Below are 22,301 nucleotides of genomic sequence, written 5' to 3'. Positions count from 1 at the left end.
TCATGTAATGTTATGAGCCTGATGACTATGGTGATTAAGGTGATGATGCCTTGCTGTATTAAATGCTCACCGCCTGTTTCTTGAATGGTAGATTGATGCTTTCATGACCTTTACAGCTCTGAAGGATGGTTATGAGAAGGTGGAACAGGACCTGCCAGCCTTTGAGGACCTTGAGGGAGCAGCAAGGGCCCTGATGCGGCTGCAGGACGTGTACATGCTCAGTGTGAAGGGACTTGCCCGAGGCGTCTTCCAGAGAGTCACCGGCTGTGCTGTCACTGACCTGTACAGTCCCAGACGGCTTTTTTCCCTCACGGGGGATGACTGCTTCCAAGTTGGCAAGGTAATGATATTCAGAGAGAGGGCAAATTGCTCAGCTCTCTTTTTGGGGGATGAAATCACTATATCCCGATTCCTTTTACATATTTCTAATCCTGACAGCAAACTTGGAAATTTGGTATTATTCCCCATTTTCAGATGAAGAAACTGAGGTTCAGAGAGGGTAAATAACTTGCCTAAGGTTACACAGTTTTAAGTAGCAGAACTAAAATTTGAACCTGCATCTTTTAACTCTGAATCCCATGCTCTTTCCATGATAAGGAAATCATATACTTAGGACACTCTTGAGAGTGAAGGAGGTGTTATTAGCCAGGATGACAGACATAAAATGGGACTGTCCTGGGAAAAATGGCCCTATGGTCACCCTAAGTAGAGCACCCGCCAGTAGATGAACAGCCAGGTGGAAAGGAGAAGCAGGGTCAAAGGGTGGGGGAAAGGAAAGGAAATGGTGATGTGAAGGTTGATCACGGAAACTCAGCCTCCTGAGACTTTGTGAAATCCCTTGCAACATTTCCTAGGCATTTGTAAATACTAAATTAAAGTAGTGCCAAAACACAGGCCATTTGGGAATTCCGTGGTGGTCCAGTGGTTAGGACTCTGCACTTCCACTGCAGGGGTCACAGTTTCGATCCCTGGTCGGGGAACTAAGACCCTGCAAGCCGCGTGCTGCGGCCAAAGGAAAAAAACATCATCGTTTTAACATTGCTTGAGAAAACAGACTTCAAGAACCTTCCTTATGAGATATTTAACTGATCTTTGATCACAAGTTTTAAACACTCTTGAGGTTATTTTACAATATATTCTTTGTTAGCCTTTGCCCAAGAAGTAATGGAGTAAATCCTTTTTAATTTTAAAGATGCGTAATGCAGGAAAGTGAATTTTTCCCAGCCCCTGCAGTATTCATTAGCCGATATAAGAGGGGGCCTCATGTGTCCTGAATCCAAGTTTTGAGAATCAGTCTTCCAAATTAATGTGGAGAGGGTTGCCCTAAGCCTCTCTGTGTGCATTTTTCCTTTTCTGAAATCCTGAATAGAATCAGAGCTGAATCATCCTGTTCATGGCTAATTTAAATTGAAGCCAGTTACAACAGCTCCATGTATGGTACCAATATATGCTTCCTTAGTGAGGTTTTTCTGAGACTAAAACCATATGTTGAAAATTCAGTAAGTCGCTTCCTAAAAGTCTCACTGGCAATCCTTATTTCTGTATTTATTTACTTATTTTGAAAGATAAAACATTTCAAATATAAGAAAAGTACACATAAAATAAGAAGCAATTATATCTATAATTGAGATGAAATATATGTTCAAATTTTGCTATATTTGTTTCAGATTTTTTTTCAGATTTTCTAAAAAGAATTTACAGATAGCTAAATACAGCCCTACTTCCTTTTCCTTCTCACCACTCCCACCCTTTCTACTCTAACCTTGCCCAGGTACCAGGTGACCACTGTCCTAAACCATACAGTAAGTGCTCTTGAGTCACTCAGCATGTTGTATCTGTGAAATTCATACATGTTGTGGCATTTATCAGTAGTTCATTCCTTTCTATTGCTGACTAGTATTCCATTGTTTGAATATACCACAAACTGTTTATCCAATCTCATGTTGATGGATACTTGATTTGTTTCCAGCATCAGCTAGAATAAAGCTGCTATTAACATTCTTATGTACGTGTTTCTGTGGACATTTGTTTTCATTTCTCTTGGTTAAATACTTGGGAGTGGTATTGCTGGGTCGAAGAATAAACTTTGATAATTATTAACATGTAGACAAATCTGTTTCATCTGCACCCTCCTCCATGGATTATTTTAAAGCAGATCAATCTTTCTATTTTCTGAAATTCTTAAGTGTCTAGTTTTACTACCCTCCTGTTGTGTTGGTTGACTCTTGTTCATTGTCAGTTGTTTCCTGATACAGTTTATCATTTTTGATTGTGAGCTTATTTTTAGCAGGACTTTTTCCCCCCTAAGAGCCTTTTTCTGCCCAAAGTTGTAGGAATATCCCTTCATAGTGTTTGGGGTTTTCTTCTTCCAGGTACTCTGGTGGTATCACTAGCCTTAGATACTTATTTTTTTTCCCCTGTACATTACATCCCCATGACTTATTTATTTTATAACTGGAAGTTTATAACTTTTGACCCCTTTCACCCACTTCGCCTCCGCCCTACCCCTGGCCTCTGGCAACCAATCTGCTCCCTCTATTTATGGGATTGGGGTTTTTATTTTTTTTTTTGGTTTTGTTTCTGTTTTTGTTTCCACGTGTAAGTGAGAGCATATGGTATTTGTCTTTCTCTGTCTGACTTATTTCACTTAGCATAATGCCCTCGAGGTCCATCCATGTTGTCACAAATGGCAAGATTTCATTCTTTTTAATGGCTGAATTATATAGATCACATTTTCTTTATTCATTCCTCCACTGATGGACACTTAGGTTGTTTCCATATCTATTTCTCTGAATAGAGGCCAGACAGAAACAAACCAACTTTCTTGTCTCCTTATGACAGTGGGTAGATTTTTTTCTGGTCTACTCTTTCCCTTATAGTGTAGTTTTTCATGGGTTTCAGTTTTATGAGTGTGTCTTAATTCCAATTCCTAGGTTTGGGAGGTCTACAGAAGGCTCACATACTGTCCTCATGTGGGTATTATAACCTAAGGTTACTAGAACCAACCCCCACCCCATCCTAGGCAGCTTCAGCATCTGCTCATAAGCTTATTACTTGGATTTTCAACTCCTTTTTTACTTCTGGTACTTGGGTATTTTCCAGTCTTTCTTGAAAATATATAATTAAATGCTTTTTATATTTTATTCAAAATTTCTAAGTCTTTGTGGTTGGAAGGATTCCAGTTATCTCAATCTGCTGTATTGCTGAGACTTAAAGTTCCTCATGGAAATCTTAATTAAATAAATTGTTAACAGGAAAAGTTCCGTCATTTTTTATTGTTATTCTTCAACTCAACGTTTTTACAAATAGAAAACTTAAGAACCAGAAAGATAACACCGCAGGCTAATGGCAGGTGGGGGATAGGAATGGACTTAACTGTTTAGGCGGCAGAGTTGCAGTATCTTTAGGTTCTGCCCTATTTTTCTGCCTGCTGGAAATTATACCTGAATTAGAAAGAGGCCTTCCAAATCTGTGACTTTATAATTCCCTGCTGTCTCCAACATCAACTTGCAGGAAATTCCGCCTGCAGCTCTGGTATTCTAGTTAACCGTAAGCTATTAGGAGACGGGAGCTATGTCTAGTGCGTGTTGCCATATTCCCCACATTCAGACATTTAATATAGGACAGATCCACTGAGCTCTCATAACGTTCCAATGTCTACCTTCATTAAGATGTCTAATGCATTATGTCACAATTATTGGTTTACTTATGTGCCCCTTGATTGATTGTAAGCTCTTTAAAGGCAGGGACCACCAGGTACATTGTAAATACTCAGTAAATATTGAATAAATGAATGCTTTTAATCCATTCCTCACATTGCTACCAACAGCTTCTTCCTAAAAACATGACAGTCACACTCTAATTGGCTTAGCCCCTGTTGTCTTTTGTTTTTTTTTTTTTTTTTTTGCTGTACGCGGGCCTCTCACTGTTGTGGCCTCTCCCATTGCGGAGCACAGGCTCCAGACGCGCAGGCTCAGCGGCCATGGCTCACGGGCCCAGCCGCTCCGTGGCATGTGGGATCTTCCAGGACCGGGGCACAAACCCGTGTCCCCTGCATCGGCAGGCGGACTCTCAACCACTGCGCCACCAGGGAAGCCCCCCTATTGCCTTTTTATGTTTATTTCCTGCTTCTCTTTGCCTTAGACTATAGCCACAATATACTGCTTGAACACATTCTTGCTTTTGGTTTCTGTTTCTACCATTCCCTCACCATAAAATGACCTTCATTCCAATCTCTGCTCATGGAAATTCTTTTCCTTCTTCAACGAAGGCTCATCTCAGATGGCACTTCTTCCGTGAAGCTTTCTGAGATTCTCAAGCATTCATGCCATTCTGCCCAGTGTTATAATTACTTGAGTTCATATATCTCACATCTCCCCAGATTATAAATTCTTTAAATGCAAGAATACTTTATATTCTCCATGCCTAGTACATTGTCTTGTATATAATAGATGCTTAATCTATTTAATTTAAATGAATTAAAGAGAAAACTTGCCTTCTTGGGTTCCAAAGGCCCTCCACTCTCTGCAGTATCATTTCCTTTCTCTACCCATGGACTAAGGCTTTAGTGACGGTACTTATGCTCCCTGCAGGTGGCCTATGACATGGGAGATTACTACCATGCCATTCCATGGCTGGAGGAGGCTGTCAGTCTCTTCCGAGGCTCTTATGGAGAATGGAAGACAGAGGATGAGGCAAGTCTAGAGGATGCCTTGGATCACTTGGCCTTCGCCTATTTCCAGGTAGGGGAGTTAGCAGGGGGCTCACTGCTTTCATCACAGTAAGCGTAATGCTTTATATCTGCTTTACAATTTTCTAAGCATTTTCATGTCTCTTAATTTATTTCGTCTTCCCAACAGGACCAAATGTGAGTCAAGCAGGGCAGTTGTTTTGTTATTTCCCTATTTCTCATGTGAGTAAACTGAATCTCCAAAGAATTCCTAGCTTGTCACAGAGTTCACAGAGCTGGGATTAGAGCCCGAGTCTGTCTGATTCTTTGTTAGTACTCTTTCCAATGTACTGACTACTTTAAGTCATCGTCTCCCATGTAGGAGGCGGTCTCTTACCTGTAGCAGCAGCAGCTGCATCCACAAATGTTTAATAGCTTCATAGTCAATGCAGATCGCTCTTTTGCCCTCTCAACATTTCATAACTCATCCCAGATGTTATGCCATGATACTGCCAATGTCAAGGAAGAAGTTTGATTGTTAGCCTCTCCCGTCTGCAGTCAAGTCCAGCTGTGACATGAATAGTGTCTGGATACACAGCTGGTGCCATTGGTCCAGAGCATCAGCTCAGCACCTCCTCCAGCTGTTGTTTTTCTTTGGCACTGTTGATCTATAACCTGTTGTGCCCCTCGTGAAAGCTCGTTTCCCTACATGTGGGAGCTGCCATCCTTTGTGTAGCTAATCCCATTTCCCACCAGGGTTGTACAGTCTTCAAGAATAGGCTGGAAAAATCACTACAGAGCCAATTCCCTAGAGTTTCCAAAACTAATAAACCATTTCTGCTCCATACATTCCCTTTCCTTTATCCCTTTTCCTGAGAAAAGGGAGGAGGATGTGCGTGGTCCAAACGCATGTGTTGCTGCCAAAACAGCAGTGCAGCAAATAGACCTGCTCCTCTCATGCAAATTCCTGGTAAGTGGCTCTTTGTTGTAAAACTTTCCAAGGTGCTCTTCCTAACTCTGCTGCTTAATTGCTACATACTAAAGCTGAAACAGAATCCCTGTGATGCAACAAATGGCGAGACGTTACTGAATTTTAATAGAAGAAGAAAATGGAGAATTGATGTGGAGATTCAGAGAAGATAAACTAAAGCAGCTCACCCTGAAAGACAGAGTTTTAAATACAGTGTCTGACTAATTGTTTTGGGTTTTTTCCCCTATGATGACTTAGATTTCTCCTCTTCTCACTTGTAGACTCTCCCTTTCCACAATCGTGCTTTGGTACATTTTATTCATCTTACTAGGCGTAGCTCAAATGTCACCTATTTTGTGAAGTCTTCCTTAATTCTCCTCAGACTCTCCTTCTTTGTGCTCTCATGGTACATTTTTTTTTTTATCCCACAGTAATAGAACACATTGGCATCGTCTTATGGACAATTCCTGGTCCCCTTTTTACCCTTAGTAAATTAGGGGTAAATGTCCCTCCATGGACCTTACATTATCATGTAAAATTATATATCTATATATACCATGAAAAGTATAATATATATAATATTATATATAGTACTATTATTATTTAATTCTTTTTCATGATAAATTTTAGTGAAAAACCATTTCAGTAACTACTAATAATGAGAGACAGTAGAGTGTAGTAATTAAACCATAGGCTCTGAAGTCAGGCAGACCTATGTTCAAATTCTGTGAAAACTAGGGCAACGCCCTTAACCTCCCTGGACCTTAATTTTCTTATCTTTAAAGGGAGATAATAATGATGCTGTAAGAGTGTGGAAATAATTTTCCAAATAACCTTCTGAGTTTTTGTCTGAGACCTCCCTGTAATGTAAGACAGATTAACAAAAGGAACAATAAACATAAGTTAACTAACATGTATACCTCCTGTAGACATGGGAGCTATTGGGGCTGGGAGGGAGGTTGAGTAACTCTCTGAGAGGATCTAAACCTCCATCTTAAATACTGTATCCAGCTAAAGACAAAAGAAAGAAGGTGTGGGGAGAGCCAGTTCTGGGAGGTGACCAGGCATAGCAAGCAAGGGTAAGATTGTTATGTAGATTTAAGTGGGTGCCTTCTCCATTGATAAGATTCTCCTCTGATGTAGGGTCATCCTTTTCTTCCAGTTACACAGGGGGAGACACCCTCACAAATGGAGATTTCCTTTATGAATGTAAATTTGCCTTACAAAAGGGCAACTTCTACTCTGGTTTGAAAAACTTCTCCTGTATCTGTTGTTTCTCAAAATAATTAGCTCAAAATAATCTTTATGCCAAAGAGGCATATTTTAGGGTGGCATATTCTGCTACCCTTCAATGCTTACCTCAAAGGGTTGTCATGAGGATTAAATGAGCTAATACATGTAAAGCCCTTAACACAATTTATGACACATATGCACTCAATAAATGTAATCTGTTTTTATATTATACACAGTATATATTCTTTTTTCATTTAACATTATTTAGTGTGCACATTTCCAAAGGAATTTAACTGGGACATCAAAAGTAACTCTAACTTTGTTCTTGATAAAATATTTTACCTTGTGATAAAGCCCTTGAGTTTTAAAAATATGTAAAATTGTATTTTAGTTCTCTTCATCTCAAAAGGGTTTGAAAATCTATAACCCTGAGTTAATATCTGACATTAAGATATTAGTAGATTACTTAACTATCCCTGTGTTAAGTACAGAACAGAATAATTCATGATATTAAATAATTAGAAACAATCTATATGCCCAAACAATAGCAGAATGGTTAGATTGTCTGTGATGGAGCTTCTAAATGGAATAAAATGCAGCCATTAAAAATGCTGTCTTGGGGCTTCCCTGGTGGCGCAGTGGTTGGGACTTGAGCTCCCAATGCAGGGGGCCTGGGTTTGATCCCTGGTCGGGGAACTGGATCCCACATGCATGCTGCAACTGAGAGATCGCATGCCACAACTAAGGAGCCTGCGTGCTGCAACTAAGGAGCCCACCTGCCGAGGCTAAGACCCGGTGCAACCAAATAAAAAAATGGGGCTTCCCTGGTGGCGCACTGGTTGAGAGTCTGCCTGCCGATGCAGGGGACACGGGTTCGTGCCCCAGTCCGGGAAGATCCCACATGCCGCGAAGCGGCTGGGCCCGTGAGCCATGGCCGCTGAGCCTGCGCGTCTGGAGCCTGTGCTCCGCAATGGGAGAGGCCACAACAGTGAGAGGCCCGCATACCGCAAAAAAAAAAAAAAAAAGTGTCTCTCTTGTACACCCATGTTCATAGCAGCACTGTTCACAACAGCCAATAGGTGGGAAGCTATCCAAGTATCCATCAACGGATGAACGGATAAGCAAAATGCAGTGTATACATACAATGGAATAATACTGAGTCTTTAAAAAGAAGGAAATTCTAACACATGCTACAACATAGATGAACCTTGAGGACATTATGCTAAGTGCAATAAGCCAGTCACGAAAAGACAAATACTGTTTGATTCCATTTATATGAGGTATCTAGAATAGTCAAATTTACAGAGACAGAAAGTAGAATGATGGTTACCAGGGGCTGAGGGGAGGGGAGAATTGGCAGTTGTTTTTTAATGATTAGAGTTTCAATTTTGCAAGATGAGAAAACTCTGGAGATTGGTTGCACAACAATGTGAATATATTTATTTATTTATTTATTTACTTACTTAATATTTATTTATTTATGGCTGCATTGGGTCCTTGTGCTGTGCAGGCTTTATTTAGTTGCGGCGAGTGGGGGCCACTCATTGCGGTGCTCGGGCTTCTCACTGTGATGGCCTCTCCCGCTGCGGAACACGGGCCCTAGAGTGCACAGGCTTCAGTAGTTGCGGCACGCGGACTCAGCAGTTGTGGCTCGCAGGGTCCAGAGCACAGGCTCAGTAGTTGTGGCTCACGGGCTTAGCTGCTCCGTGGCACGCGGGATCCTCCCGGACCGGGGCTCGAACCCGTGTCCCCTGCATGGGCAGGTGGACTCCCAACCACTGTGCCACCAGGGAAGTCCCATGAATATATTTAATATTGATACTACTGAAACTATACACTTAGAAATGGTTAAGATGGTAAATTTACGTTTGTGTTTTTTACCACAATGCAATGAAAAATAATAATTAAAAAATGCTGTCTCTGAAGACTATGTAAAGATATAAAAAGTACTCCTGATTACACTGTAGCGGGAAGCAATCAGGATATGAAAATGTATAAGAAATATGATTGTAACTATGTAAACACTATATATTATCCAAAGTGCTTGAAATGCCTGGGTTTCAGTGTAACATTTTCCCCCTATTTCTCATATGTTTTATAGTGTTCTTATTGTTACTTTTATCATTAAAAATGAATTTTTTCACATGCAAAAATAAAATGATCAGAGGGAAATACAGTTCTAGCAGCTCATCATCATTCCATGGCACTCAGAGCAGGATCACAGCCCACCCTGCCTGGGTTCTGTTCCCCAGGTTTGTCTGGAAATCCCCTGTTTACTTTGACCACATGCAGCCCAAGGTTGAATGGCTGCAGGGAGAGTCATTACTATGCAGTGGGAACGGTTCAGGTTTAGTGCTTCCTTTGCCTTCCTCTAACTTTGTGGACTCTCAGAAGTACTGAGCCTGGAGAGCAAATTATATTTTTAGTAGGGTTTTTATAGTTCCATATTAATTTTAATAATAAAATATACCAAAATAACAACACCCTACAATTACATGGTTTTGCATGCTTTGAAAGACTTGAGGGCATTTTAAGACAGTTTATTTTCATTTATTTTTCTCCATTCCCTGGTAAGGGTGTTAATAAGTCATTTGTAAATGAGGAAACTGAGGAGACCTGATTTGGATCAGGGCTCAAATCCTGAATTAGAACAGAGAACCTCTACATTTTAGTCTGCAGCTCATTTCAATGAGTCTTACTAGCTACTCTTGGTAAGAATATTTTATAGTTTTTTAAAAAATCCATGTATTGGTTCATCAGAGGAGATATCCTTAGTGCAGTTAACTCTTTCTTTTCCTTTTTTTTCTTTTTTATAGGTGGGAAATATTTCCTGTGCCCTCAGCCTCTCCCGAGAGTTTCTTCTGTACAGTACGTAACGATAAAAGATAACTACAGGTCTGACTTACTGGGAACTCCCTCCTGCTCTTGGCCTTTAGTCCTTGCAAATGAAACACAGCTGTCTATTTTTATTTTTCTAATTTCATAATCCAAGGCACATTTCTAATTTTTGATTAAATCTTACACATATTGATCAAGAGTTTTTGTTAGTTAGAAAGCTAAGAAAAAGATATCAACCTGTCCCCTTCCTCCTCCACCCCCATCCAGTCATATATATTAGTGTTCCTTCAGTGGAGAACAAGTCCGAGATTGGGAGCCAGTTTCTTTAGGGACATTTGAAGATCCAGGTGTCGGGAGCAGACCTGGGAACGAGTGCAATCAATGAGAGCTGTGTGTGCAAGAAGGAGAGTGACTCAGCAGGGATGTTCACTTTGGCTGCTCATAGAAAGATAGCAATTCTTCTCTTTAAACCAGAGCTCACTTTGCTATGCAAGCATCCTGCCCAGTTGGCCACAGAGTTCAGCTTCAACCCTCTTCAGGCAGCGCCTCACCAGAGTAAAACTGGGAGGGAGATTTACTAGCTTAGCTCTACTTGAATATTTTTGCTTAAAATGTTGGTGGTAGATGGCTTCCCAGGTTTTCTTTTAATAAGATAGTTAGATACTAAAGTAAGATACATAATCACTATTATGTTTCAATATTTATGGAGTATTTCGTGTAGGATTTCACTGTCACTTTCTAATGAATCCATTTAGTAATGTTATTCCTTTCTGATAATTTGGCAAACAGTAGGATAAGGAAGTAGCTGTATGGTCTGGAAACACGTAGACAGTTAGTGGTACAAATTGATAACCCAACCCACCCCTCTTTATTTCTTTGTGCTTTATCTATTAAAATCTCTGCCTCTCCCAGAGAACCCAAATTGTGCACTATTATAGGTGGATAAGTAGGGCACAGCAAATTGCAATTCCTGGTTCCATAAATGGTTTTGCAATATTTTTGTTGGTATTTTGGGCTCATCATTTCCATTCCCCCAAACTTCATTTCTTCTCTGGTTAAAAAAGGATGGTAATTTCTGTCCCTTCCTTTGCCAGAATAATGGTGGTGGTGGCAGTGGTGGTTAGAAGGACATTGAGCTCCTCAGAGAAAGATGCTTTGTGAGCCTTACAACAAGTCAGCACCTCCTTCTGAGATGCACTGAAAATCACGCACAGAGGCTAGCAGGCCATGGGTAGCTCCAATCCATGGGGGATCTGCAGCCAAAGCAGGCACAAACAAGACACAAGACGCCTGTAGGAACCTAGGCTAGAACCAACGTCTAGAAGCCCTTTGTCCCATACTGCTCTGCTATGTCTAGGCCAGTTAGGGATTTTTTGAAGGATCTGGTAGAGCTGGGAATAAATTAGTTTCCAGTTCTCCAGGGAAGAATAGATCGGTCTCTCTGCTATAGGCTTTGGCTCTTTGAACTTCTGTTTCATAGCACTTCCTTGTTGTGTTGTGTTGTAAGTAGTTAATGTGTCTTTTCTCCATTAGACTCTCAACTCTGGGAGGTTAGCCTCTAGCACAGTGTCTGGTACATAGTAGATGTTCACGGGAGAGTTGGTGAATGAATGAATAAAATATTGAAGCTTCTTCCCTCTACATAAAACTGACCATCACACCATCCTACAGCCACATCCTCATGATTCCTTGGTCTAAGAGTGTTCCTTCAGATCTACCAGGCCCTACTCAGTCTTTTTTTTTACTGCCAGGTACTCTCCTGGGAGTGAGGGCCTTACATCCTCCTGTGCATGGACACAGAGAGTTATTTAGGTGTCCAGTTGCTGGTCACGTGTGACAGTGAAGCTATAGGAAACCTTGGCGGCACTCTCTGGGACCACCGTTTGTTAACCTGTGTTATTCCCTGCTCCGATTTCTTCCAGGCCCAGATAATAAGAGGATGGCCAGGAATGTCTTGAAATACGAAAAGCTCTTGGCAGAGAGCCCTAACCAGGCCGCAGCTGAGGCTGTCATCCAGAGGCCCAACGTACCCCACCTGCAGACCAGGGACACCTATGAGGAGTTATGTCAGACCCTGGGTTCCCAGGTAGGATTTCTCAGGGAATGAAAAACGGAACAGGCTCGGATAGAGGGAGAAAAGGTAGAATTGGGACGATGTGAGGGGAAAGGCTGATGCACTAAAAAAAAATAAATGAAGCTCACTTGGACAGCATCAGTGACTGAATTCTGAATCTCCTGCATTCCAGGTTTTTCATGCTGTAGTTCCCCTAAATCGGTTTCCGCTCCTAGACCCTTCTTCTCTTAAGCTGATTCTAGTCTTTCCTTTCAGCCTACTCACTACCAGATCCCCAGTCTCTACTGCTCCTATGAGACCAGTTCCAGTCCCTACCTGCTGCTCCAGCCTGTCCGGAAAGAGGTCATCCACCTGGAACCCTATGTTGTTCTCTACCATGACTTTGTCAGTGACACTGAGGCTCAGAAAATCAGAGGCCTTGCAGAACCATGGGTGAGTGTCCCCAAGGCCTGCCAAGAACTTCCCTTTGTTTCTTTATATGACTGGTGTTCAGAAGTGTGAGAATAGGCAGCCTGAACAACTAGATACTTCATCTGTTCAGGAGTTCAAAATACCAGCCATTCCATAAAACTAATCAATGGTGAAAAGAATCGCAGTAGTGGTTGCCTCTGGAGGGAGAGGACTGGCTGAGAAAGGATACAAGGGGATTTTCTGGGGTATTGGAAATGTGCTGTCAATGTCTTGTTAGAGATGTGGAGTGCATGGCTGGATGCCTTTGTCAAAACTCAGCAAACGGTACTCCTGAGATCTGTGCATATCATCGTATATAAATTTAACCTAAAAAAATTAAAGGAACCCCCCTCCCCCAATATCAGTCATTCCATATACGTGGAAGAGGTCTATAACAGCAGTAGAGGTCGGCTTCATCCTCCTGTCTGTCTTGGGCTGGCTGCAGCTCCGCCCCGTGCTGTCTTCCTCTGGGACCCAGCCCAACAGAGCAGCCTCTTTTTGGAACACTGCCGTCTCATGCGAGAGGAAAAAGGCAGAGATGGCAAACTACTAGCTGGTTCTTAAAGCTTCTGCTTGGAAGCACCAGGCATTACTTCCATCCACGTTTCCCTGGCTAAGGCACAGCGTACAGCTAACACTGCAGTCAGCAGGGCGAGTATATCTTATTCTCCCATGGAGAAGACTGCACCAAGCTTGATGTTGATGCGGAGGGGAGTTTAGTCCGTCAGGAAGTGTGGCAAATATTTAGAAAAATCATGCAGTCGACCTCACCACTATAAGCATGTTGCCTCTTTACAAACGGTACATTAAGATGGTCTCAGAACTACTGTGTCAAAGCAGACATTGTGGCCTTCACGGTGTGCTATTCACCCCGGCAGCCAGGCCGTCGCTCACCTGCTGTGTGCCAGACGCTGTACCGGGTGCTTGGGCTGTTACGAGGAGGTTAAGTATTGCTCGCTCCCATTTAGGAGCTTCCTGCAGAATGGGGAAAACATATTTACAATGCACTGTGATACGTGCTGTAATAGAGGTGTGTGAGGGAGTTGTGCTACGGCAGCCTAAAAAGGCGAACCTTCCTCTGAGGGAAAGGCAGGGAGAGGCAGTAGGGTGAAGAGCAAATGGGGGAAGGGGGAGAGTTAGAAACAGAGAAGGCTTCTCTGTGGACCTGAGATTCATCAGAGTGAAAGGTGGCAAAGGGTATTCCAAGGAGACAGACAATCTGTGCATGGGCCTGCTGTGTCCAGAGAGTGGGGGGAAGCTCGGGGGCTGAAGTGTGCAAGGGAGGGGGTGCGAGGTGATGGGAGATAAGGCTGCAACGTGAGACACAATTAGAAGCGCTGGAAGTACCAAGCTGGGGAGTTTGGATTTTATCTCGAAGGCAGGCGGGGAGCTGTGGGACAGTTTGAAACAGGAGAGTGCCCTGATCAGGTCTGCAGATTTTGAGGAAGTCTCTTGACAGCAGACGTGGATTGGAGGGAGAAAAACAGCAATAATAATTTCATCTAAAAGCCCTTCAGAGAAATCTGGAATCTTTGTACAGAAGGTTTTTGAAGCAATTAAGCTCCCCTCCCTGGTGAATTGGAACGATGTATTTTCAATAGCTTTGGCTTCTCAGTGAGCCAGCGGGAGCGTTTGGCCGCAGCTCCTTTTTCCTCAGGACAACTCTGTTGCTGTGGTAACAGGACAGGCGGCCCACTCGGAGATGTTCATTTAATCCCTTGTAGCCAGGTCATCTGTTTGGCACGCACAGATCTTGCCACTCTCCCTTCCTCCAGAAGCGTCTCGCTGGGGTTTCTGATCCCTGTCTGGTCTTTGGCTCACCCAGGAATAAGCCCGGGGTGTGTGTGTGGTAGCGGCTGCCCCATGGGATGGCAGCCACCTCAGTGGCTTGTGTTGAATTTCTCTACTCCTCTTCACTGTGTGATTCTCAAAGAAGCATTTCTCTGCTCTCTCATCACTCCTCCCCCATCTGCATCCTACGCATCCTTGAAGACTCAGCTGAAACCCTATGCCTCTCTTGGCCCCTATCCCTGACCACTTTGGCCCACTTTCATAGATTCTTTCAGGAGGAACATTTTTTCAGAGCACTTTTTGGGGCAACATACAGTAACCTCCCTCCTCTGAACTCAGTTTTTGTCTCCACCTGTTTGGTACTTTCATTTATTCTGCCATTTACGTGTTGTCTGGAATCACGATCAGTTTCATGGGTTAGCATCCTGTCCCCCCAGCTAGACTGTAAACTAGCAGGGATCATATGTTGTCCTTGAAATGCCTGGCTCCATATTAGGCCGTTGTAGCCAGAGCAATTTGCAAAGGGTCACATCTGACTGAGTCAAGCCCTCGCTTAAACTCTTTAATGGGTCACTTTTTTTTCTTTTTGCGGTATGCGGGTGTCTCACTGCTGTGGCCTCTCCCGTTGCGGAGCACAGGCTCCAGACGCGCAGACTCAGCGGCCATGGCTCACAGGCCCAGCCGCTCCACGGCATGTGGGATCTTCCCAGACCGGGGCACAAACCCGTGTCCCCTGCATCGGCAGGCGGACTCTCAACCACTGCGCCACCAGGGAAGCCCTAATGGGTCACTTTTGCTTTCAAATGATTACAGAGCTCCTTGGCCTGGCTGCTGCCACTCCCTCTGCAGCATGTTCCCATTATACTGACACCCTAGCCACCCTAAACAACTTGCATCTCCATGAACAGGCAGTGCTCTCACTGGCTCCCCACACACTCTTCTCTCTGCTTGAACCACTCTTCCCTTGGTCTCTTTCCACCTGTGTGATTCCAGTTGTCTTTTGGGCATCCTGGGAAGCCTTCCTGTCCTTCATAAGAATGGGCTAGATGCTCCTTCTCCATATTTCCATAGCACCCTGTACTTGTCCATTAGGGCCCCATTGGATGCCTTATGTCTGGTTTCCTATGTTGTATTTACAATGCATAGCACAGTGCTTAGCACAGAGAACGACCAATAAGTATCTTCCCCCCAAATGAATGACTTGTAGGTGCACAGTAAATAATTCTTAAAGGAATTAAATGCAGGGTGGCTCTTTAACGGAGGGGGCGGGCAGGGTGGAGTGGAGATTCCCTAGGATTTGTTTTTAAACCACTGATGTTGTCCGGAAAGAACAGAAGGGACTATCTCTCTATGAATCTCTCCTCACTCCTCTATGAATGGCTCAGGAAAGGATGCTGGCTAGAGGACTAGAAAGAGACATCAGTCACCTACCGATTCCCTGCATCCTAGTATTGTAGAGGGAGAGGCTGAGAAGGACTACAAGAATGTATTGTTCCCATGCTGCATTTTATAGCTGAGGAAATGGGTCCAAGCAAGGGAAGAGCCTTTTCCAAGGTTGTCTACCTGGTTTAGCAGCAGGAATAATAATATTGTAGAAGCCTCTGAGAAGGGAAAGGGTTTCTGTCACATGCCCTTTGTTGCTCCGTGCTCTGCTGTGACCGCATGTGAAGTGCCGGGGCTGTGTCTTTAGCCACAGGACTCTGGTTCATTCACTCCTGGGTACATTTCACCAATATTGAGCACCTACTCCCTGCCAGGCCTTCTCTGCATCCTGGGGATACAGCACTGAAAAAAGACCAAGTCCTTGCCCTCACGGAGCTGACATTCTGATGACAAATGCAGAAGTAGACATCCTTATGTAAATAATATTTCTCTTTCTGTCCCTGGTACAGTACTTTTGCAATTAGAGGCCACTTTATTTAAAAATAATTTAAAATCTATATCTAGACATTCAGAACAAAATAGAGACATTCAGTTAAATTAGTGACTTCCAACCTGTTTGGTTGTTTTTTCCCCATAACCAAGGCAGCTGCAAACAAAACAGATTTTGATTCTCTGTAAGGAAGGGCTTTTATCAGAATTGTTCAGAAGTAGCGGGCTGCCTCTGAGGGTAGAAAGTGTCCTGTCATTGGAGGTGTTCATTTAATTTAACTTACCATCAGTCAGGCCCTGCCCCAAACACTCGGATATAAAGATGAATAAGAAACAGTCCTTGTTCTTACAGAACTCACAGTCTTGCAGATGCAAACGGGATTCAAAATCACTTGTATTTCAGTTCTACAGACCTTTTTCAGTTTTTACTATTTACCAGATATGAAGCTAAAGGTTATTTTCAACTCTGAGCTTTTATGTCACTTACGATTGATAGCTATCACTAAATTAGTAGCATGTACAAAATATCCTTTAATTAAGGAGAAACGGGGGATTGTTAGGCTTATGCTAAGAGAGGAGCGTGTCTATGGAAGTGAGAGCCCTTCCCTTTGCATCATAACCACTTGGACTTTCTCTTACATCCTTCACACCAGCTACAGAGATCCGTGGTGGCATCAGGCGAAAAGCAGTTACCAGTGGAGTACCGCATCAGCAAAAGGTAAGAGGGGTCCTTTCTTGGCAGGGACTCCGGTCATGCCTGCTGTGGCCACCCTTGGGCCTGTGGCACAGGTGACTGAAGGTCAGCAACATCCATTCAGGTGCCATTAGAGACGCCACAGTAGTTCACGTTTACATCTGTACATTCTTGTGGAGAGGGAGCAGTTTCCACTCCCCTTATCCAAGGGCCTTTCTCAGGTGGTTACATGGTCTGAGGACTTAACTAGGAGGCCATTAGGGAGAAACTTGAAAAAGCTCCTATGCCCTAGACCAAAAATTAAGTGTGTAGTTGTTCTCCTAACCAGGATTGCTTTTCCAGGGAACAAGTCCTGTCTCTATTTGGAATTTGACTTTACCTCCTGACTCATATTCAAAGCATGACTTGCCACCACTCAGGCAAGAGGGATGGCCAGAGTCTCTGGATCTGATCCCTTCTGTGGTTGAGAGCCCAGCCGTATTCCCTCCCCTCCATCCCTGCTCCCCCTCCACTGTAGCCCTTGGTCTGTGCTGTAAGGACAGGATACCGTAAGAGGAGGGTCCCCACCCGAGCCATGGGAGATGGTGATGACATCCTTGGGGAGAGGCCAGACCTCAAGCTGGGTGGATGGTTTTGTTGTCTGGGAAGCGAGGTGAGTGATGAAAGCTTGGATTCAGAATCATCTGGCTTAACTTATTTGGTCTGGTACGTTTTGGGGACCTTTTACATTAGAAGTTATTTTCTAAGTTTTGAAAGGCCCGTCTAACCTCAGCTTCGTTGCTTTGCTAACCTTTCTGATACTGTAGTGTCAAGGAGAAAATTCCACCTTCTGTTTAGAGTCATTGCTTTTAGGGGAGTAGGTGATATTCTCTTTACTTTTCAGGTAAAGAAACTGAGACCCTCATTGCCTCCTCTCACTACCCACCCTCCCCCACAATGCACCCATTTGAAGTTTGGTTCTGTCCTCACAACTTCACTGGAACTGGTCCCTCAAAGGTCACCTATGCACTCCAAATCACTATCCACAAAGACCAGGTTCCCGACCACAGTGTCCTCAGCTTTCTACAACATGCCCTGAGCCTACTTTGCTAGCATTATTTCCCATTACTTCTCTAATAGACTAAATGCTTTCGTGCTGACACACACTGTAGTATATCACCCCACCATGTCTGTGCTTATGCTATTTCTTCAGCCTGGAATATCCCTATGTCTTTTCCATCTATTGAAATTTTATGCACCCTTCAAAATTTGGCCTACATGTCCATCTTACCTCAGTGCCCCAGTCAGAATTAACATCTTCCTCTGTGCTCCCCAGAACTTTACTTTAAGGTCTGGTTCTTATTTTTAACTCTACCTTGATTTGTGCTCAGTTGTATTTGTGTATATTTGTGTGTCTCCTCTCATGAGCTCTTTGAACACAACAGCTTTGTCTTGGGTATCTTTGTAAACCTTAGAGCCCACAGCACAGCACTATGCGTGCACTCCATACAAAAGAATGAACAAATTAATCCATCATTTATAGACCGAGGAAGTGGTCTTCCCAGACATGCCAAGGTGCTTCCCTTAAGAGCCTTCATCATCTCTCCAGGAGGCTCACTGGCTTTGCTTGGGGAGCACTTCCTCACTTCCCAGGGACCACATTCTGATGCCAAATCCTCCACTTTATCAGAACCTCAATAAGACATTCAGGAAAAGAGACTGAACTTTGCTCTTTGGCCTTTGACCTATCCTGGTTTGTCCTGAAGTAGAGCAAAAGAGCAGAGATTTTTCTGTGTTTTACAGCAATCAATAACATACAGCTTACAAAGCATCTTCATGAGCATCATCTGTCACAATCTTCCTGAGTCTGTGTAGCAGATATTATTACCATCCCCATATTACAGACGAATACACTGAACCTTAAGAGAGGTGCAAGGTTAAGGGCCTGGCCAAGGGTCAAGCCGAGGATCCGGGACTGGTCTTACTCCTCTGAATCCAAAGCTTTCTCCATTGCACCCAGCTTCCTCCATTGAGATGTCTCTAAACATAGCATTCTTAAAGACAGGGTTTTGTCTTCTTTCTCTTTGTATCCCAGTGCCTGGTGATGTGAACCTTCACTCTTCACACACCTAGCACAGGGTCTGGCATACAGTAGGCCTCAGAGAATGTTTGTTGAATGAATGTGTGAATGTTAAGATAGAGCACAAAATGGACTGGGCCGACTTAACAGGAGGAGTGAGTAGGTAATTAGGTACTCGTGTCTGTCTTCCTGTCCTCCTTGCCTTCCTTCCTTCCTTCTGGCAGTTGACATCATTCATTCAGATATTTAGTCATTTCTGGCATCAGATCACTGATGCTGCAACCTGTGGTGTGTTTTAGTGCCTGGCTAAAGGACACCGTTGACCCAGTGCTGGTGACCCTCGACCATCGCATTGCCTCCCTTACAGGCCTTGATGTCCAGCCTCCCTACGCAGAGTATCTCCAGGTGGTAAACTACGGAATCGGAGGGCACTATGAGCCTCACTTTGACCATGCTACGGTAACCATGGGGTCGGTGGCCAATCTTGTGGGGTAGGCAACGAGGGTGTTATTTATTTCTCTGAGACAGAGCTCTTATAGGGCCCCCAGAGAATACCGCGTGAAATTTTAGAACAAAGGTTCTCGTTCTAGGTAGATTGAAAGCCTTGGTTTCAAGCTGATTGCTGCTGACTCATCTTCTTTTTACTAAAACTCACTGAAAAACACTCTTACAATGATTGAATTTTATGACATGTAAATGATATCAATTAAACTCTTCTATGACAAAAAAGTGTGCCTCTTTGGCAAATAATTGGGAACTCCAGGCTTATGACTTGGTATTTTTACAGAATAATCATCTGTAATATTTTATATGTTAATTTATTTCACCAAGAACCTGAAGGTGCGATCAACCCCTCACATAGTGCTTTCACTACTAACAAGCAATTTTGTTTGATTAGTAGTATACAGTTCACTTATATGAGTATCTAATAACGTGGTAAGAGGAAAAAAGTATATTGAGTACCTGCCAGCAAAGATAGGCACATACTTGACTAGGTATAGCTCAAGGCTATATCCCATCTGTGACTCCTCCATTTTTCTCCTCCCTGTATTATGGTGGCATCCTGGCTGTTACTCTGGTGCCATCTGCATAAAATAATGATATGTTCTATTTTTGTCTCAGTCACCAACCAGCCCACTGTACAGAATGAACTCTGGGAACCGAGTCGCAACATTTATGATCTACGTGAGTCTTGCTCTGGAGGGACCAGGGCTGCTTACTTAATGACTATTTATATCTCTTTTATTTTATGGTTTTCAAAGCAATATCAGATACTGATTTTATCTGAATTTCACAGCAGAAAAATCTCCAGGATGTTTGTGAATTTCATACAGCACTCTTGTTAGGCACTATAGGAGAGATAAAGAAATATCAATACAAGTCAGTTCCTTCCCTCAAAGAGCTTACATTGTGTAGACCTCAATGTGACCTTGTCATTGTCAGTGATTAGGATGGGAAGTGGGGTTACACTGAAGGCCAAGAGATCCTGGGACCCGAACAACACAGGAAGGGGATGTGAGAGTCTCTGTCTTTGAGGTCCCATAGACTAGTTGGTGTTGAAAAGCATGGACCTATAGGTGAGGTTGTGGAGCTATGAGGGGAGAGAGGAGAGAAATGAAGCAGCTGAGAAGCAGCTGAGATTACAAGAGGGAAGAACAGAGATGCCTACAGAGAAATTCAGTAAGTGTGGCGCTCTCATATGCGGTGAAAATTTTCTTCCTTATCTCCTCATAAATTCTTCACTAAAATCTACATTATATCCCCTTAAAACAAATTGCCCTTCTCTCCTAGTTTCTGACCTGATCCTATAGAATTCGGACCCAGTCTTTATTATCTCACCTATCCTCTTCCCTTCAGATCATGTGGGTTTACCTCCTTCTCCATGGACAAGTCATAATTTCAGGCATCTGTCACTTAAATTATAAGAGGTGTATTACTGTTAAATGAAGGAATAAACATGCCAAATGTAAGTGCTCTACATAACACCCTAAGATGAAGGCCTGGTTTCAGGCTCATTAGAATAGCAGACGCCTACACCCTAGCATTCCCTTTCCTTAGTCCTGTTAACTGGTCTCCACAGTGTAGCCAAGAAAGGACAATCAGAGGCCAGCACTCTGTAGTTTTAATGCTGGCAATCCCAACATATTTCTTAATGTGGCTTGGTTTTAATTTTATGCAGAACTGGAAGGCTGCCATTGCCAATGGTGTCTGGCCTCTCATGGTCATTCTGAACATTCTGATCAGGCAGAGGGATGGCTGACATCAGCTCTCTGGGCAGGAGACACAGCTTGGATCAGCTGCTGGTACATCTCTGGTTGATGACTAAAGCTGGCATGGGAGGTCACAGGCAGTGAAGTGCATTGATATCAACCAAAGAATAGGACATCTAGGGGCCAGTATCTCTCTGTTCTTTATCCCCCTAGCATCTTCTGTAGCTGACTCCCTGATTACAGAGGTCCAGTTACTATGGTAAGGGTACTATGGTAAGGGTAGCCCAGCAATTTTAAATGACAAATGCAAGAGTGTGTATATGTTTGGATTTTAAGCCTTTGATACACAGTGGAATGGAAAGCGTTTGGGATTTGGAGTCAGTTGGTCTAATTCTGGTTCTGCCACTTAACATGTGGCCTCAGCACAGATCACATCAATTCTTCGAGCTTGTTTTCTTGCTCTGTGCCTCCTCACAGGGCTCTCATGAGGATCTGATGAAATAATGTAAGGGGATATCTCTCTGTGAAGTTTCATACAATATGTTTCTATCATGTATCCCAGAAAGCAAGCATAGGACCCCATAAATGGGATCGTGGGACCTAGGAAGTGCTAGGTTATGCCCAATCCTTTCATCTTCAGGTTGGTGTTAAGACCATCATAAACATTTCTGAACATAAGAGATAAGATTTATGGAGAACATAAGAGTAATATTATATAGGGAGAAAATAATCTTTAAGAAGTATTGGGAGGATTGAGTTGAAATCAGGTTAGTGATTTTCTACTCAGACTGGACATAAGATCAGTCCCAGTACAAAACAGTGGGAGGTTTACAGAGGGAAGATTTCCCTCCCCTCCACCAATCTTACAATCCATGCCCTGCTCGTGAGCTTCACAGCACACAGATCCGATTCTCTTTTCAATTTGTTGGATAAGTCCTTCCTTCCCACTATACTGTGAAACCACAGGTAGAGGAAGGCAGGAAAGTCCAGGTTTCCTCTGTTGTATCTTGCTTACACCCACAGTGGCTGACAACAGGGGTCTGAACAGAATCATCCAGTTTGTTATTTGAACACAAGGAGCAAATTGTTGCTCTCATCGCCCTTCCCAAAGGACTACAGGGGGAGCCAAGATGTGCTAAAAATCACCACTGCCTTTTCCAGGTTCTGAATCGCCGCGTCAGTTCAGTTTCCTCTAACAAGTGCTAACATCCCAACTCCCATAACTCTTGCTCTGTAACACAGGCGAATAGGGTGGGATCTGTGAATGTGCTGGTAGACAGTTAGCCAGGGCGAGGTAAGACTGGCACTCTGTGTCATGCTGCTGGTGAGAAAATAATTTAGCAGTATGTATCTAAAGTATTGAATATTTGCATATACTTTTGACCCAATAATACTAATGCTCAGACTCTTTCCTAAGAGAACAATCTAAAACACAAAAATG

The 22,301-nt window shown here is 43.2% G+C and overlaps 1 protein-coding gene across 1 annotated transcript in view; it reads left to right on the top strand.

Annotated features, from left to right (window-relative positions):
* Positions 1-22,301, top strand: part of P4HA3 (prolyl 4-hydroxylase subunit alpha 3) — a 42,564-nt gene that overhangs the window by 8,366 nt on the left and 11,897 nt on the right. Inside the window, exons 3-10 of the mRNA XM_022593796.3 lie at positions 117-340; positions 4,593-4,742; positions 9,689-9,740; positions 11,633-11,796; positions 12,040-12,216; positions 16,551-16,615; positions 18,950-19,109; positions 19,773-19,835. Of these exons, the coding sequence (XP_022449504.2) occupies positions 117-340; positions 4,593-4,742; positions 9,689-9,740; positions 11,633-11,796; positions 12,040-12,216; positions 16,551-16,615; positions 18,950-19,109; positions 19,773-19,835 (1,055 nt within the window). The remainder of the gene's footprint in view (positions 1-116; positions 341-4,592; positions 4,743-9,688; positions 9,741-11,632; positions 11,797-12,039; positions 12,217-16,550; positions 16,616-18,949; positions 19,110-19,772; positions 19,836-22,301) is intronic.

This window comes from Delphinapterus leucas, chromosome 7 (assembly GCF_059928025.1).
Source record: "Delphinapterus leucas isolate spDelLeu-1000000601 "Yukka" chromosome 7, BTC_Dleu_Yukka2, whole genome shotgun sequence".
NCBI lineage: Eukaryota > Metazoa > Chordata > Mammalia > Artiodactyla > Monodontidae > Delphinapterus > Delphinapterus leucas.
The sequence above is the reverse complement of the archived record's forward strand: the minus strand, read 5'-3'. Positions and strand labels throughout refer to the sequence as shown.